Source organism: Peromyscus leucopus, chromosome 2 (assembly GCF_004664715.2).
Source record: "Peromyscus leucopus breed LL Stock chromosome 2, UCI_PerLeu_2.1, whole genome shotgun sequence".
Lineage (NCBI taxonomy): Eukaryota > Metazoa > Chordata > Mammalia > Rodentia > Cricetidae > Peromyscus > Peromyscus leucopus.
In genome coordinates, this window is record NC_051064.1 from 134,306,586 (window position 1) to 134,322,321 (window position 15,736).

The 15,736-nt window shown below is 52.6% G+C and overlaps 1 protein-coding gene across 1 annotated transcript; it reads right to left on the minus strand.

Moving 5' to 3' along the window:
* Positions 1-423: 423 nt before the first annotated feature.
* Nudc (nuclear distribution C, dynein complex regulator) lies at positions 424-15,486 on the minus strand. Its single transcript, XM_028888205.2, has 8 exons — positions 15,271-15,486; positions 10,771-10,848; positions 3,799-4,002; positions 3,641-3,706; positions 2,251-2,565; positions 1,313-1,396; positions 1,103-1,221; positions 424-682 (listed from the first exon to the last, which is right to left on the minus strand). The coding sequence occupies exons 1-8, from the start codon at positions 15,349-15,351 to the stop codon at positions 631-633; spliced, it is 999 nt and encodes a 332-aa protein (XP_028744038.1). The 5' UTR covers positions 15,352-15,486; the 3' UTR covers positions 424-630.
* Between the last annotated feature and the right edge of the window lie 250 nt (positions 15,487-15,736).

The window sequence follows — 15,736 nt, forward strand, 5'->3', positions numbered from 1 at the left end:
AGTCTGAGTTCCATCCCTGAAGTTCATGGAAACATGGAGAGAACTGAGCCACAAAGCTGTCCTCTGAACTTCATACATGTGCTGTAGCACATGTGCACACACAATAAAAACTGAAACAGGGCCCAGTGGTAGTGGCGCATGCCTTTAATCCCAGCACGCAGGAAGCAGAGGCAGGGGGGGATCTGAGTTTGATGCCAGTCTGGTCTACAAAGTTCGTTCCAGGATTGCAAAGGCTACAGAGAAACCCTGTCTCTAAATAAATAAATACCTAAAACCTGTGTTACAGTCCTCCTAAGTCATAAAGGGAGCGGAGATCCAGAATCAAGAACCTGTCCTAGTAGGTAGAATTCTACACAGCAGAATCTGGGCAAGAAGCCAAAACCCCAGCAGCAGCTAGAGAGGGCTAAAGGGAGGACACGGGAGGAGCAGGGTAAATAGTTTTAATGTGTAACAGGCCAAACGGGGAGGGGAGGACCCCCAGGACCCAGCCCTTCTCCGGTGAAGCCCCGGAGCTCACATGCCCGGGAAGTCCCATGCCTGCCCCAGCCCTAAGGTTCCCAGGTCCCAGGAAAAGGTGGGAGAGGAAATTTAGGGGCCAATCTCAAGAGTTCAGGAAGGCAAGCACAGGAGTTAGTTGAATTTAGCTTTGGAGAAATCCATCTCTGGGTGCTGATCCATGAACCTGGGAAACAGAAGTGTAAGAGTAAAGCAAGCTGTCCACCCCAAGCTAGCCTATTTCCAGTCCTGACACTGGGCCTAACCTCCTCAGAACCCTGAAGAACCCAGGGCCAAGCTTCGTGGGGCCTGAGAGCTGAAGCCCATTTGAACCCTCAAGGCTGAAGTGGGAGTATCAGCCGTGGCTCCAGTTTCCAGTAGGTGGCGATGACCTACTCTTACCTATTGCTTCCTACTCTTAAGGTGGCCTTGTCCTGGAGGTGACCCTGGCAAGCAGTCAGGGTAGGCAAGCCAAGGCCACAGAACCATGAACTTGGCTGGTTCATGCAGGAAGGGGGCAGGGCAGTCTAGAGTCCCATACAGTGGCACGCTGTCACCACCCAGGCCTAAGTCCCCAGGGCAATCCTCCTATCCCCAGGTTGCTTACTTCTTCAGGATCTCCTGCTTCTTCTGCTCATCAGAGGTGGGCAAGCCCATGGACTTCTGTCTTTGGTCATACATCATCTTCTCCACCATGCTGCGAGTCTCACTGTCCAGGTCTGACAGCTAGGGAGAGGCAGAGAGAAGAATGAAGGATGCACTGGCCTACCTATCCCCCAAGCTCCACAAAAAAGCTTCCGAGCCAAGTAGGACTCACCTTGGAGTTTTCAGGGTTAATCTTCTTGGTATTGATTTCAGGGTCACTGGTAACCAAGCGGTTCCACCATTCCATCTTATTGATCTGAGAGGAGGCAGAGGGAGACATCCTGGGAAGGAAAGCTCTGACCCAGGGATGACACCTCAACCCTTTTAGAACTGAACTCTCTCCCATCCACATCTGCATCCAAGCCCCATGCAGGCCTGTGCTGGGACCAGGGGTATAGAAGAACCAGACTTCTGTCCACACAGAGGCCAACAGTTACAAATCAATGCACCACAGCAAGAAGTGTGCGGTGGCCACTCAGCGTGGAGGAGAGAGGCTGGAGTAACACGTGGCGGTTCACAACTGCCTGTAACTCCAGTCCCAGGGGCTCTGACACCCTCACACAAACACAGATGCAGGCAAAACCCCAAGGTATGATAAATAAATCTTTTGAAAATTTAGAAAAAAAGCAAAGAACGAGAAAGGAGATTCTGGCTGGGAGGAAAACCAAGTAGAGGCAGCCGAGCCACCGTCTGTGCCGGGGAAGCTGTCTTTGGGCTCTGACCCTTTCCAGACATGCCTTTATTTTCCCCAGTAAACGTCCTACCTCTAGGAAGGCAGTGTAGGAGACAACGTGGACGTCATGAGAGCAAACTACATTCTGTTCACTGCTCTCCAGTCCTTAGAACAGTGCCTGGCACACAGCAGGTGTTCAAGCATGATGGGAAGGAAGAGGCGTGGCGTACACGAGTGCTCAGCCTGCCTCTACCCACCCGGCGCCTAGCGAGGCACACAGCTGAATGGAAGCTGTTTCCTGACCACACGGTAAGGGCAGAGAGGAGTAAGTCCCCAAGGCCTGCCCCACAGCCAGCGGGGACGAGGGGACACACACACACACCCCCCACCCCGCCCCGTCGGCACCCGGGCGGGCCGGGCCTCCCCGGCCTCCTCACCTTCTCCAGATGCACGGTCACCACCTTGCCGTCCTCGATGAGCCACGAGCTCTCCTCCACCTTGACCTCGTTGTACAGCTCGCCGTCAATCAGCGGGGGCTGCCCTTTGAGGCCCACCCGGAGGTGCCGCCGCTGGATGTCCACCACCACGTCCTTCCCCTTCAGCCGGAAGCTGACTCGGAAGGGCACCGCCAGATCTAGCTCCGACAGGGTCTGCGTCCAGCGGTAGTTGGGCAGGTCAGCCCCGTTGCCTAGGTTGGGCTTCAGCTTTCCTCTGTCCTTCTCATCTTCCTCCTCTTCCTCCTCCTCAGCATCCTGCTCACAGTCAGGGGTGCTCAGTGACTTACCTGACAGACCAGACTTCCACCAGGCCAGGCCCGGAACTGCCACTGGACTTAACAGTCACAAGAGCAGACCTAAGCATGGCAGACCTACACACCCCGGACCACTGGGAATCAAGATAAAACAGGTCCTGATCTCTGCCAGAGGGGCTCAGAATGTATCGTGATAAAGGATATATGGCGGAGCCCACGGCCCCTCAGCCCACCCTTCAGGGTGCCCTCTGAGTTGTATGCATTTTGTTTGTTTGTTTGGTTTTTGGTTTTTTGAGACAGGGTTTCTCTATATAACAACCCTGGCTGTCCTGGAACTCACTTGGTAGACCAGGCTGGCCTTGAACTCAGATATCCACCTGCCTCTGCCTCCCAAGTGCTGGGATTAAAGGCGTGCGCCGCTGCCACCGCCCGGTGGGACTTGTGAGCATTTTAAGAAATATTTTAAGTCTCTGAGTATTTTGCTTGCATGTGTATGTATGTGCACCATGTGCATGCTTGATACCCACAGAGTACAGAAGAGGGCATCTAACCGAAGTTAGAGATGGCTGTGAACCACCATGTGGGTGCTGAGAACCAAACCTGGGACCTTTGCAAAAGCATCAAGTACTCCTAACCACGGGCCCTCTTTTCAGCCCACCTGTGGGTGTTCTTGTCCCAGGCTTAAGGCCAGTTACCAAAAAAGTATCACCATTATCCTAAACAGTGTCTTACTACATAACCTGGCTGACCTAGAACTCAGAGATTCACATGCCCCTGCCTCCTGAGTGCTGGCATTAAAGGCGTGTGCCACTATGCCTGGGTTGGAAAAAATACATTGCTTTGAGATAGGTTCTCACTAGATAGCCCATATATACATCAATTTTTCTGCCTCAGCCCCGCAGGTGCTGAAATTACAGATGTGGGCCACCACACTGACTCTGTTCTGTTTTCCATATCTTTGGAGTGGGACCTTGAAGTATGGAAGAGTCCCCAAGGCTAGGGGCAGGGGAGGGTGACGAGGGAATTCTGTTGAAGGGAGGAAGCTGATGCCCACGCCTCCTGCTAGTCTATCTTACCTGCTTCCCTGGTGAGTCGAGGCTGCCATTCTTGAGCTGGACCTCATGATTCTCTGCATCCTTTTTCTGAAGCAAAAGGCACACAGTTGGAACAGAGCCCTACTTCCCAGGGCCAATGCGGTCAGGGATGGGGGCAGAGGAGGGAAGCGCAGCCTGACCTGGTCAATCTCCAGCTGCAGTCTCTCTGCCTCCTCGTCGGTCAGCTCCTTGATCTGAGGCCCAGGGGTCTCTGCCTTGGCCTCCTTGGCCAGCCGGGCTGCCCGCTCTGCCTTCTCCTGCCTCTCAGTCTCCTGCCGCGCTCGCTTCTCTCTCCGGGCCTTCTGTGCCAGCTGGTTGTGGTGCTTAAAAGTCTGTGTGATGAGCTAGGGAGGGCAGTGAACCGTCAGAGCAGGGACAGTGTCTTAAGGCCTAGAGACAAAGCCCTGCCCGCCCCTGCCTTGCAAATGCCGTCAGGTGTGTGGCTGTGCCCCGTGAGGACGGTGAGGACGGGGCCGGTAGCTGCTTCTGTTACAAGCAGAACGCAAGCTCAGCCCTTTTAGGAAGCCTCCCTAGCACCCAGGTCTACACTGCCTATTCCCTGACTTTCTCTCTTTTTGCCTATGTCCATCTTGGGCACACAGCCCCAGATGGCGGCACTCAAAAAGTCCCACCCAGAATTAGCAAGTAGACCCCTCCCAAGGGAATAGGCCATTTTCCTTCCTAAACAGAGAGCTTCTGATTTCAAGTCCTTTCATGTCCACTGAGTGAGCCTCCCATGATGCTTCAACCCCAGTACCTGCTAGATGCCCCTCCCGCCCCCATCCCCCCACCCCCTCAGGCTAACCCCATGGCACCTGACCCTGAGTCACCCCATCTCTCTCTAAACGCAGCCTCGGCATATGCTGTTCTCACCTAGAATGAGGTCTTCGTCTTACTGGCCAGTCTCCAGGACCAGCTCAAATGTCTCTTGAGTTTTAATTTTACCTAGTGGACTCTGAACAGACCCTTGGAAAATGCAAGTCTGGCCACCCACACTCATACACAGTGCACACCTGAGGTCTCCCAGGGCAGCCACCCCACCTACCCTGGGATCAGTGCTCAATAAGCCACCTTCCAAGCATCCCTGACCCTAAGCTGGAGGGAGGAGGCAGTCACAGAAGTCACCCATGGCCTCCCACACCCAAGGGTCTGCCAAATGCTCCCTGACTCTCATCATCTGTGACTCTCCCTCCCAACTCCCAGCCCCATGCCATGCTGGGCAGCTTCAGACTCTGCAGAGCGCCAGCAGGTTCAAGAGCTATGCTGGGTGTGAGAGAGAGGAGGCGCTCAGAGGCCATGCTGCCGTGGAGAGGGACAGCAGGTCAGGAATCAACTGCAGCAGAGGCCGTTCCAACACAGGGCCTTGTCCCCAGTTTCTAATCACGGGGACCTTGAACTCAAGCCATCTGACGATCACTGGCCAAGGAGGGGCAGGGACAAGGCCCTCGCCTCTTCCAGCCCATAAATCATGTCACAATCCACTTGTCCTATGACTTCCTCGCCGCTGGAGGTTAAAAGAGGGCGGATGAGCCACCAGCAAAGACAGGGCCAAGCAGAGCAGCAGCTGACCCTTCTTCCCAGTCCCCTCCCACCAAAGGGCACGCTAACGGTGGTCTGTGCAGGGGCCGTGAGGGTCCCTGACATGTGGCTGGGAGCCACAGGCTGGCGGGTGAGAGAGTGAGGCATTCTGGGCCTGGTGGTTGAACACAGGTGTTTTCTCGTCAGAGCTGACAGGGACAAGAACGGTTCCTAGTCTGGCAGGGGGAACTGCAGTTACCCACACCCAACCCAAAGGCACCAGAGCCTGACCCCGACCACCCCCAGGGTCAGTAACACATTCAAGCAGTGGACTAGAGGCACGCAGCTGCTCAGGGAGGGGTTCTGTTGATTCTGTCTCTTGGCCCCGCCTAACCCCATCTTTCTCCCTTTTCCAGACTGGGTTTGAAGTGCATACCTGGCCCCTGCCCTCTCTTAACTTCCAAGATGCGCCACAGGCCCCAGAAGACTGAGAGGTCTCAGTGAGGAGATGTCTAGAGCTGGGGTCGGGAGGTGCAGAGCCGGCTGGCCCTCACCCAGGGAACAGGCAGATCCAACCTGGCTCCTTTCCACCCTTACCTGTGGTGGATATGTGTACACTGTGTGAAGATGTGTCACTGTGGTTGGTCTAATAAAGAGCTGAATGGCCAATAGCTAGGCAGGAGAGACTAAGCGGGATTTCCAGGGAGAGAGCTCTGGGAAGAAGAGAGGCAGGGAGATGCCAGAGAGACCCTGAAGAAGTCTGTCCAGAAGAGGTAACCGAGCCACGTGACAGAATGTAGATTAATAGAGACAGACTAATGTAAGTTACAAGAGCTAGTTGGGGAAAAGTCTAAGCTAAGGCCAAGCTTTCATAATTAATATGACAAGAAAGCTTGCTACACTCACCTACCCCACAAACCAGTACCCCAGCATCTTTCTCCTTGGAAGTTCCTCATTTTCAGTGATAGCAACAATTATCCAAGTGACCAAGGCCAGTGAAGAGTCATTTAGGAAGACCCACCTGGTACCAGCCTTAAGGCCATGGCTGCTTCAGGCTGAGCTGTCTCCCCTCCACAAGGTCCGGGCCTCCAGAAGCAGCCTTACACAGAATGGCCCACTACCTCCACATGCGGCCTCTGACTCAGCCTCTGCCAGGGCCTTCTATCTGGCCTGCAAAGCGCAAGCATGCGTGCATGCAACTTTTTCTTTGAGTAACTTCCACAGCTCTGCATTTGCTATCTGTTGCTCCCTTTACCTGGGACAGCCTTGTTCAATCCAAGAACAGCCTTCTTCAATCCAAGAACAAGGCTCTTAACTGCACCCCACCATGTGGTCGGCACCTCCCTCACTTGAGTGGAATCATGAGGGCTGTGTCTCATGCCCTCTGAAGCCGGATCCTGCCTGACCTCTCTCCGTAGCATCTCAAATACCTCAACCATTTTTCTGAACGTAGAATATTTTTACAAAACACCTCTCATTAAGCTGCTGACTGGGAAGTGTATCTGTTCCAACGTTCACAGAATAAAGACAGAATCAACGACACAGCCAGGCATGGTGATTCCACTCCTGTAATCCCAGCACCCCGAGGCAGAAGGGGAAAGATCAAGTGTAAGGCCACTGTGCTCTCCACATCCAGACTTTGACTGGGGGCGGGGGCACGGACACACGTCAGTGGTGCCAAGCCTAAGGGTTAGTGCCCAGGACCACACACAAAATTATTAAATGACAAAGAACTGAGTATCCTTTACTGACAGCCAAAGACAAACAAAAAGGAGGAGAAAGGCTGACCTAAGCTAGGTTGAGGGAATCGGGGAAGCAGGTGACAATACCACGGTACACCCCAAGATGGAAGAGACAGCAGTTTGCATGGGACCTGGCATGGGGGCTGACAGGGAGTCTCACTCACGCTAGTATCAAAGCCAAACTGGCCTGTGTCCTTTGACACAGATTTCCCTCTTGATTGACTTGGTAACAACCCTGGAACATGTTTACTCAAGTCCACAGTTTTAACAGTAGAGAAAAACACCCACCTCATGGGTCACCTTGGAAACACACGAGTAACTATTCTGAAAGCGGTAGTATGGACGCTTCCTACATGAAAGCAAAGAGTGATGGAAAGCTTTGTGGGTTTTTTGTTGTTTTTTTTTACTCTTTGGAGGCCTGCCACCCAGCTCCCAAATAAATCACACAGTCTTATTCTTTCTTATGAATGCCTGGCCTTAGCTTGGATTATTTCTAGCCAGCTTTTCTAACTTATCCAGTCTACCTTTTGCCTCTGGGCTTTTACCTTTCTCTTTTTCTGTATCTCTTTTCTTTCCTTCTTATTCCTCATCTGGCTGTGTAGCTGGGGGGCTGGCTCCTCCTTTTCTTGCTCCTTGATCCCCCTTCCCCAGAGTCCTACTATTTATTCTCTCTGCCCGCCAGCTCCGCCTATCCTCTCTCCTGCCTAGCTATTGGCTGTTCAGCTCTTTATTAAACCAATCAGGTGTTTTAGGCAGGCAAAGTAGCACAGCTTCAGAGTTAAACAAATGCAACATGAAGGAATGCAACACATCTTTGCATCATTAGACAAATATTCCACAACATAAACGAATGTAACCCATTAAATAAAACTCCCCAAGAAAGCTTCTACAAAGAAAGATGGTAGACTATCCTGAAGTGACAGGTCCAGACATGACCACAGCTGACAGCGTCAGAGAGACCACTGACTGCTCTGTACTTCCTGTCTGTCTACAATAGAGTGCTGGGAAGAAATCAAGCCTGAAGTCCACCTGACAGCATCCAATGATCCTATAGAGCAAAAACTTCAGCTGCAACCCACAAGGTGGATGAGAGCTACAGTAAGAAACCAAGTCTCTGTCCCAGGTTCCTGACACAAAGCTCCTAAGTCCTTGGCATCTTCTGTTAGACTGAAACCATGTCTGTTAGAATCCTGTCTGGGGCCAGGCGGTGAGGGCGCACGCCTTTAATCCCAGCACTCAGTAGGCAGAGGCAGGCAGATCTCTCAGAGTTCGAGGCCAGCCTGATCTACAGCGCAAGATCCAGGACAGGCTCCAAAGCTACAGAGAAACCCTGTCTTGGAGAAAAAAAAAGTACTGTCTCAGAGCTCAGGGCCTGCCGGTTGCTAAGAAGACTCAGCAAGCGCTGAGGCTGGACCTTCTAACCCAGTCCCCAGTGGAGGAAGGCAGTGGGGAGACCTGCAGACTGACGGGATCAACAACAGCCAATGATGGAGTTATCAACCATGCTCACACATGAAATCCCGGAACAATGAAGCCTGAACCATTCCCAGCTGCTGAACATGAAGATCCTGGGAAGAAAGCAAAACCAGAGAGGACATGGCAGGGCCACACCCTCACACCCTGTCATGTGGTCGTGTGGTGTACGCCTCTTCCTCTGTGTGTGTGTATGTATGCGTGTGCGCCACACCCTCACACCCTGTCATGTGGACTACGGCTCTTCCTCTGTGTGTGTGTGTGTGTGTGTGTGTGTATGCACGCACGTGCGCCACACCCTCACACCCTGTCATGTGGACTACGGCTCTTCCTCTGTGTGTGCATGCGTGCGTGTGTGTGCGCGTGCGTGTGTGTGTGTGTATGTATGCGCGTGCGCCACACCCTCACACCCTGTCACATGGTCATGTGGTATATGCCTCTTCCTGTGTGTGTGTGTCTGTGTGTGTGTGTGCATGTGTGTGTGTCTGTGTGTGTGTCTGTGTATGTGTGTTTGTGTGTGTATGTGTGTGTGTTGTGTGTGTGCGTGTGTTGTGTGCATGCATGTGTGTGTGTTGTGTGTGTGTTTGTGTGTGTCTGTGCGTGTTTGTGTGTGTGTGCATGTGTGTGTCTGTGTGTGTTTGTGTGTCTGTGTGTCTGTGTGTGTTTGTGTGTCTGTGTGTGTTTGTGTGTGTGTCTGTGCGTGTTTGTGTGTGTGTGCATGTGTGTGTCTGTGTGTGTTTGTGTGTCTGTGTGTGTTTGTGTGTCTGTGTGTGTTTGTGTGTGCGTGCGTGTGCATGTGTGTGCGTGTGCATGCGTGTGTGTGGTGTGTGTGAATTGGCCCAGAACTCACTACCCCTACTCTCAAACTCAGAGATCCTCCTGCCTCTGCCTCCCGAGCGCCTCCCAGTATCTCTCATAATAGTAGTAAGAAGAGTACCTGAAGCGCTGCCCCAAGCTCTCAGTCTAATGAGCTCTTAGCAAACCTGAATTTGAGTATTAGACTTGAGCGGTATGTCAAAGGATTGGGCTTTTTGTTTAAGATCTCATGCTGGGCATGGTGACACAGGCCTTTAATCCCAGCACTCAGGAGGCAGAAGCAGGGGGATCTCTGAGTTTAAGGCCAGCCTAGTCTACAGAGAGAGTTCCAGGACAGCCAAGGCTACACAGAGAAACCCTGTCTCAAAAAACAAAAAAACGTGTATGTGTATCTCTCTGAGCTGGTGGTATACACATCTGAGTTCAAGTGCACAGGAAGGCTAAGAGAGGGCATCACATCCCATGACGCTGGTTACAGACATTTGTGAGCTACCTGATGTGGGTTCCGGGAAACCTCAGTCCTCAGCAACTGCGGCCCTCCCTCTTACACAGAGCCTTCGCTCCAGGCCCCTCCCCCCTTTTGCTTATTCTGAATAATGTCTGTTATCAGGAACATAAGCACGTGCAAGCAAATCTTCCCGATCTCGCCCAGAAAAGGAACTGCTGGGCACGGTGATGCTATTTTCATACTCCAGGACCACCAGGCTCTTTGCCACGGCAGAGGGGCCACCCGACATCCCCGCCGGCTGTGCCCCGAGGTTCTAACTTCCGCACACCTCCGTCAACACTTTGTTGCGGTGGTTACCCTCTCTTTTCAAGTGTGCCAGGCTGGTGTCACACTTGCAGGCCTAGCCACCCCCGCCTCGGCCTCCACAGTGACCTTGTGTAGCACCACACACAGCCTTCCTGTTGTGAGTCTGAGGTAGGAGCTCATTGTAATGTGGAGGAAAGGGGTAGCAGAGCTATCTGACACAGGATCTAGTGATGTAGCCAAGGATGGCCCTAAGCTCCTAATCCTTGTGCCACCACCTCCTAAGTGCTGAAACTACAGGCCTGAGCTGCTGTGTCTGTAGTTGTTTTTTTTTAATTTTTGCTTTCTCTTTTGAGATGGGGTTAGATCTGAATTCACTATGTAGCACAGGCTATCCTCAAATTCAGTGCTAGGATTACAGGCATGTACCACCATGCCTGGTTTTAAGCTTCCAATTGTAATGTCTAGCCACTCATCCCCCAGCCAGATAATCGGTAAAAACCTGGTGGGTGGAGGATGACTCAGGGATGGACGCCAAGCCTACACAGATGGTCTCCATGGTGTTCTTCTACAACCCAGCAGGGACTCTGCAGAGTGTAAACCACCCGAGCCAACTTCCTCATCCATACAATGAACCCGCTCAGGGACCACAGGAAGCTCTCAGGACCCAGCCAGGGGCAGGGCCTCAGGGACAGCTCATTCCCTTCCCCGGCCCCCAGCCTGCGTGCATCCGTGCATTCGGCTTACACAAGCCAGGCGACCTTCCTTCCCAGCACCAAACCCACCCACGGAGAAGGATCGCCAGCACTCACCTTCTCTGCCATCCCCTCTTCTCCTCCAACGAAAAAGTCTGTTTTGCGTCGAAGGAAGCTGAAGAAGGTGTTCACAAGCTGAAAGACAGAGGGGGAGGCTGAGGGCTGGGGCTAGGATGGGGGCCCTCAACTGCAGCAAGGTCCTAGTTTAGGGGAGAACTTGAACTTGAGCATTCCCTCTGAACCTCCCACCTGAACAGCCAGCCTCCCTACCAAGTATCTGAGTCCTTTCTGCCAGGACCTTCAACCTGAAACACAAACTCATTTCTTGTGTGTGTGTGTGTGTGTGTGTGTGTACACGCACATCCACCTTCACAGTGGTGCCGGTGTGTGTGTGTGTGTGTGTGTGTACGCACATCCACCTTCACAGTGGTGCCGGCCCCAGCCGGCCACTCTTCCTCCACTCCCGGGACTTGAATGCCCGAACAAAGCCTTCACCACTAGACAGGAAAGCCCATCTAAATGTCTAAGATAGCTCAGTGGTAAGAGCCCCTGTTGTGCAACCCTGACCACCTGGGCTGTTGCCCAGAACCCACACTAGAAGAAACAACTCCTGAAAGTTCTCATCTAAGCGCCACACGAATGCTGTGGCACTCACACACCCCCCCCCCATATAAACACACACATGCTGTGGTGCACACCCCCCCCATATAAACACACACATGCTGTGGCGCACCCCCCACACACATAAACACACACGCACCCGGCCGTGTCAGACACCTTTGATCTCAGCACTCAGGATTAAGAAGCACAGGGCTGGACAGAAGACTGAGCCACGAAGAGCACTCCCTGCTCTCGCAGAGAACCTGGATTCCGTTCCCAGCCCTGAGCTGGTCCTTCCTAATCATCTGTAACTCCAGGAGATCTGATATCCTCTTCACTAGATATCCATGGCACCAGAAACACACACACACACACACACACACACACACACACACACACACACACACACTGCACATACACACATGCAGGCAAACCCTCACACACATAAGGTAAAAACAAGTAAATCTTTTTTAAAAAGCAAGCTCTTAGGAGTGTCTGGAACACAAAGGCCAGAGTAGGAATCCCCTGAAACTGAAGTTACAGGCAGTTGTGAGCTGCCGGGAATCAAACTCGGGTCCTCTGGAAGAGCAGTATGTGCTCTTAACTCAGCCATCTCTCCGATCCCTGTTTTTTTTTTGTTGTTGTTGTTTGTTTGTTTGTTTGTTTTTTGAGACAGACGGAGATCTGCCTGCCTCTGCCTCCGAGTGCTGGGATTAAAGGCGTGCGCCACCACTGCCTGGCTCCTGTTGTTTTTGAGACAAGGTCTTACTACATAGCAGTGGCTGGCCTCAAACTCGATTCACAAGCTGGGAGGTGGTGGCGCACACCTTTAATCCCAGCACTCGGGAGGCTCAGGCAGGCGGATCTCTGTGAGTTCGAGGCCAGCCTGGTCTCCAAAGCGAGTTCCAGGAAAGGCGCAAAGCTACACCGAGAAACCCTGTCTCGAAAAACCAAAAAAAAAAAAAAGAGCGAGAGAGCGAGAGCGCGAGCGCGAGAGCGCGAGAGAGAGAGAGAGAGAGAGAGAGAGAGAGAGAGAGAGAGAGAGAGAGAGAGAGAGAGAGAACACCTGAGAAAACCAACTCAAGGGAGAAAGCGTTTATTCTAGCTTAAAGTCTGGGGTTCGGTCCATCGAAGAAGAAGCTTGCGGCAGATGGTCACATCGTGTCCTCAGAAAGCTGAGAGCAATGAATGCTGGTACTCACTAAACTCTTAGGAGCATCTGGCACAGAGGGAGATGGGCTCGTGGACGACAGACTCTCCCTACAGGAGCCATGGCTCAGAGGACAGACGGTCGGTCGCCAGCTGAAGATGGCAGGCACCTTAGGGTTTAGACTTCACTTTGGTACAACAGCAGTATGCACTGAGTAGAAATGGAATCTATTTGGTCTTTCCTGGGCTATATGTACAGATGATGTTGCCTTGCCATCCTGAGCAGCCAGAGTCAGCTCCCAGCCCGAATGATACTCCACCACAAAAGCAAACTGCTAACACTCCACACTGCACTGTATTGCTAAGCTGTGATGTTCTGATGGTCCACTGTTAGCATCGGACTTTCCACTTACGTTTACAGCTTTCTGTTGTTGTTTTGAGACAGGGTTTCTCTGTGTAGCCCTGGCTGTCCTGGATCTCACTCTGTAGACCAGGCTGCCTCTACCTCCTGAAAGCTGGGATTAAAAGGCCTGCACCACCATGCCCGGCACCGTTTGTCCTCTCCTACATGACTTATCTCACTTACCATAAATGTCTTCAAGGTTCATCTATGGTTCTAAATTTGACACGAGAACTTACCCCAATGTGTGCAACCCCTACTTCTAGGCACTTTCAATTCATCCAAACAGAAAGTAAACTCACTCCCGAATCTATTTGTGTGTCAGTTTAGAATCTATTTGGAGACAAGGAGGCTGTTCACATTTGCAGATTTGACACACTCTCTCCCTTCAAGGGATCTAGAAGTCCTTGGTCAACACAATCACCTACAGGAAAGACTTGGAATGTGTAGTGGACTGGTTTTATGTCAACTTGACACAAGCTAAAGTCATCTGAGAGGAGGGAGCCTGAGTTGATAAAATGCCTCCCTAAGATTGGGCTATAGGCAAGCCTACAGAGCAGTTTCTTAATTAGTGACTGATGCAGGAGGGCCCAGCCCATTGTGGGATGGCACCACCCCCAGGGTGGTGGTCCCAAGTTCTCCACCCCCCCACCACCAGGGTTTTTCTGTGTAGTTTTGGTGCCTGTCCTGGATCTCGCTCTGTAGACCAGGCTAGCCTGGAACTCAGATATCTGCCTGGCTCTGCCTCTCGAGTACTGGGACTAAAGGTGTGCGCCACCACCGGCCAGCGGTCCTAAGTTCTCTACAAAGCAGGCCGAGTAAGCCATGAGGAGCAAGCCAGTAAGCAGCACCCCGCCACGGCCTCCAGGTTCCCGCACTCACCGCTTCTGATGAACTGTTACATAGAACTGTGAGTGAAATCAACCCTTTCCTCCCCAGTTTGCTTTTGGCCACGGTATTTCATCACAGTAAGAGTGATGCTAAGACCTAATGGGAAGTTAAATGAAAACCCATCCCCGGAGCCTACCTAGGTCAGGTAGGCTGACTTTGGGTAAACTGTCCCTCTATGACCCTCGGGTGCTTAGAGAATGTTAAGTTGTCAGGACTACCATGGGCTTTTCCACCTCTACCAGTATTTCATTTGGGGGGGGTGGGGCGGCAATTAACAGCATATGCACCAGCTGATCTTTGTGGTTCATAAGCCACGCCCACAGTGCTAACTAGGTCTGGTCAGTCAACATCACCTATGGGTTATTATATTGGGGTCTCTCTATGTACCCCTGACTGGCTGAGACCTTGCTTATATAGACAAAGCAGGCTAGCCTCTAACTTGTTGCAATTCTGCCTCTTCCTTCCTTCCCAGTGCCAGAATTACAGTCATGCACCATCATATCGGACCCCGAGTTATACTTCTGAAATGCTCATCGTATGGCAGCAAGACGGCTCACTGGCAACAGTGACTGCTCCAAGGGCCTGGCAACCCAAGGTCATGAACCCGTACAGGTGGCGGGAGAGAACTGGCCCCACGAAGTTGTCCTGACACAAACATACACACAAGAATAATAACAATACATTTCTTTGTTTTTGTTTTTTTCAAGAGGGGGTTTCTCTTGTGTAGCCCTGGCTGTCCTGAACTAGTTCTGTAGACTGGACTGACCTCAAACTCAAAAGATCCACCTTGCCCTTATGTGCAAGGTGTCCAAAAAATGTACCTTACTTATGTGCAAAGAGAAATTCTTGCTTTAAAATTATTATTTGGAACCAGTTGTGCCTTAAATCCCAGCACTCTGAAGGCAGAGGCAGGAGGATGACCCTGAATTGGAAGTCACCTTGGTCTATATAACAAGTTGGGCAAGCAGGGGATATACAGCAAGACCCTGACTCAAAAAAAACAAAAGCAAAAACCAAGAACTGGTATTCCTAAATTTCACCTCACAGACTAGGCAACTGAAGCTAGACCATGCGGGACGCTTAACCTAGTAGGAGGCTACTGAGAAGTCTACAGGTCTCCAGTTCACTTCCTCGACTGGTGTTTAAAGATGCCACGTGCTGACCTCACCCTGGTTCTCACTAGCCCACGCAGTATGTGATAAGGAGGCCCCACTCTGGTTAAGATGGAAATCACGGCTGGGAGAGTCGGTCCAGGGATGCTCTAGGAAGTCATCATTAAAAGGCAAGAGAAAGGACGCGTGGAACACAGAACGGATGCGGAAGCTCTGGGGCCTCTCTGAGACAACAGAATTGCTCTTGGGGGCAAAGTGCCGGGCACCGATGGCGTGGGACTGAGACTTCGCCCGCGGGGTGGACGGGCCGGAAGCTGGGGCGCGGGGACCCGCGCGCGGCCGGGGTGGGGGAGGTCTCGGCGATCCACGGCGGAGAAGGGCTGGGGCGCGGGCCACGGCGCTTACCTCCTGCACGCCGCCCTCGTGCTGCTGCGCCATGGCCAGCAGCATGCCGTCGAAGCGCTCCTCCTCCTGCTCCCCGCCCATCGCGCTGCGCTCCGAGCTCCGCACTCGCGCTCTGCGATGCCCGCGCTCCGCACGGTTCGCGTCGGGCCCAACGGTTCCCCTCGCCGGCCTTCCGCAGCGGAGCCGGAAACACGCACGGTCCCGGCCGCCCGGGCCCGCCCTTCCCTGCTCTCTTCCCGCCTCCCCGCCCATCGGTGCCCATTGAGCTCCCGGAACACAGCCCGCTTCACCGGTCATTGGCTAACGGGAGGAGCAAATCAACAGGCGCGACCCGAAAGGGGTGGGAGGGGCTTGCGGCCGCAGAGTTTGGTTTGAGTTGCTATGGTCACCAGATACCTGGGAGCCTTCTAGAAAGCTCCGAGCTCACATCCTTGACAGGGCTGGTAGTTAAGAGAAGTTTTGATCA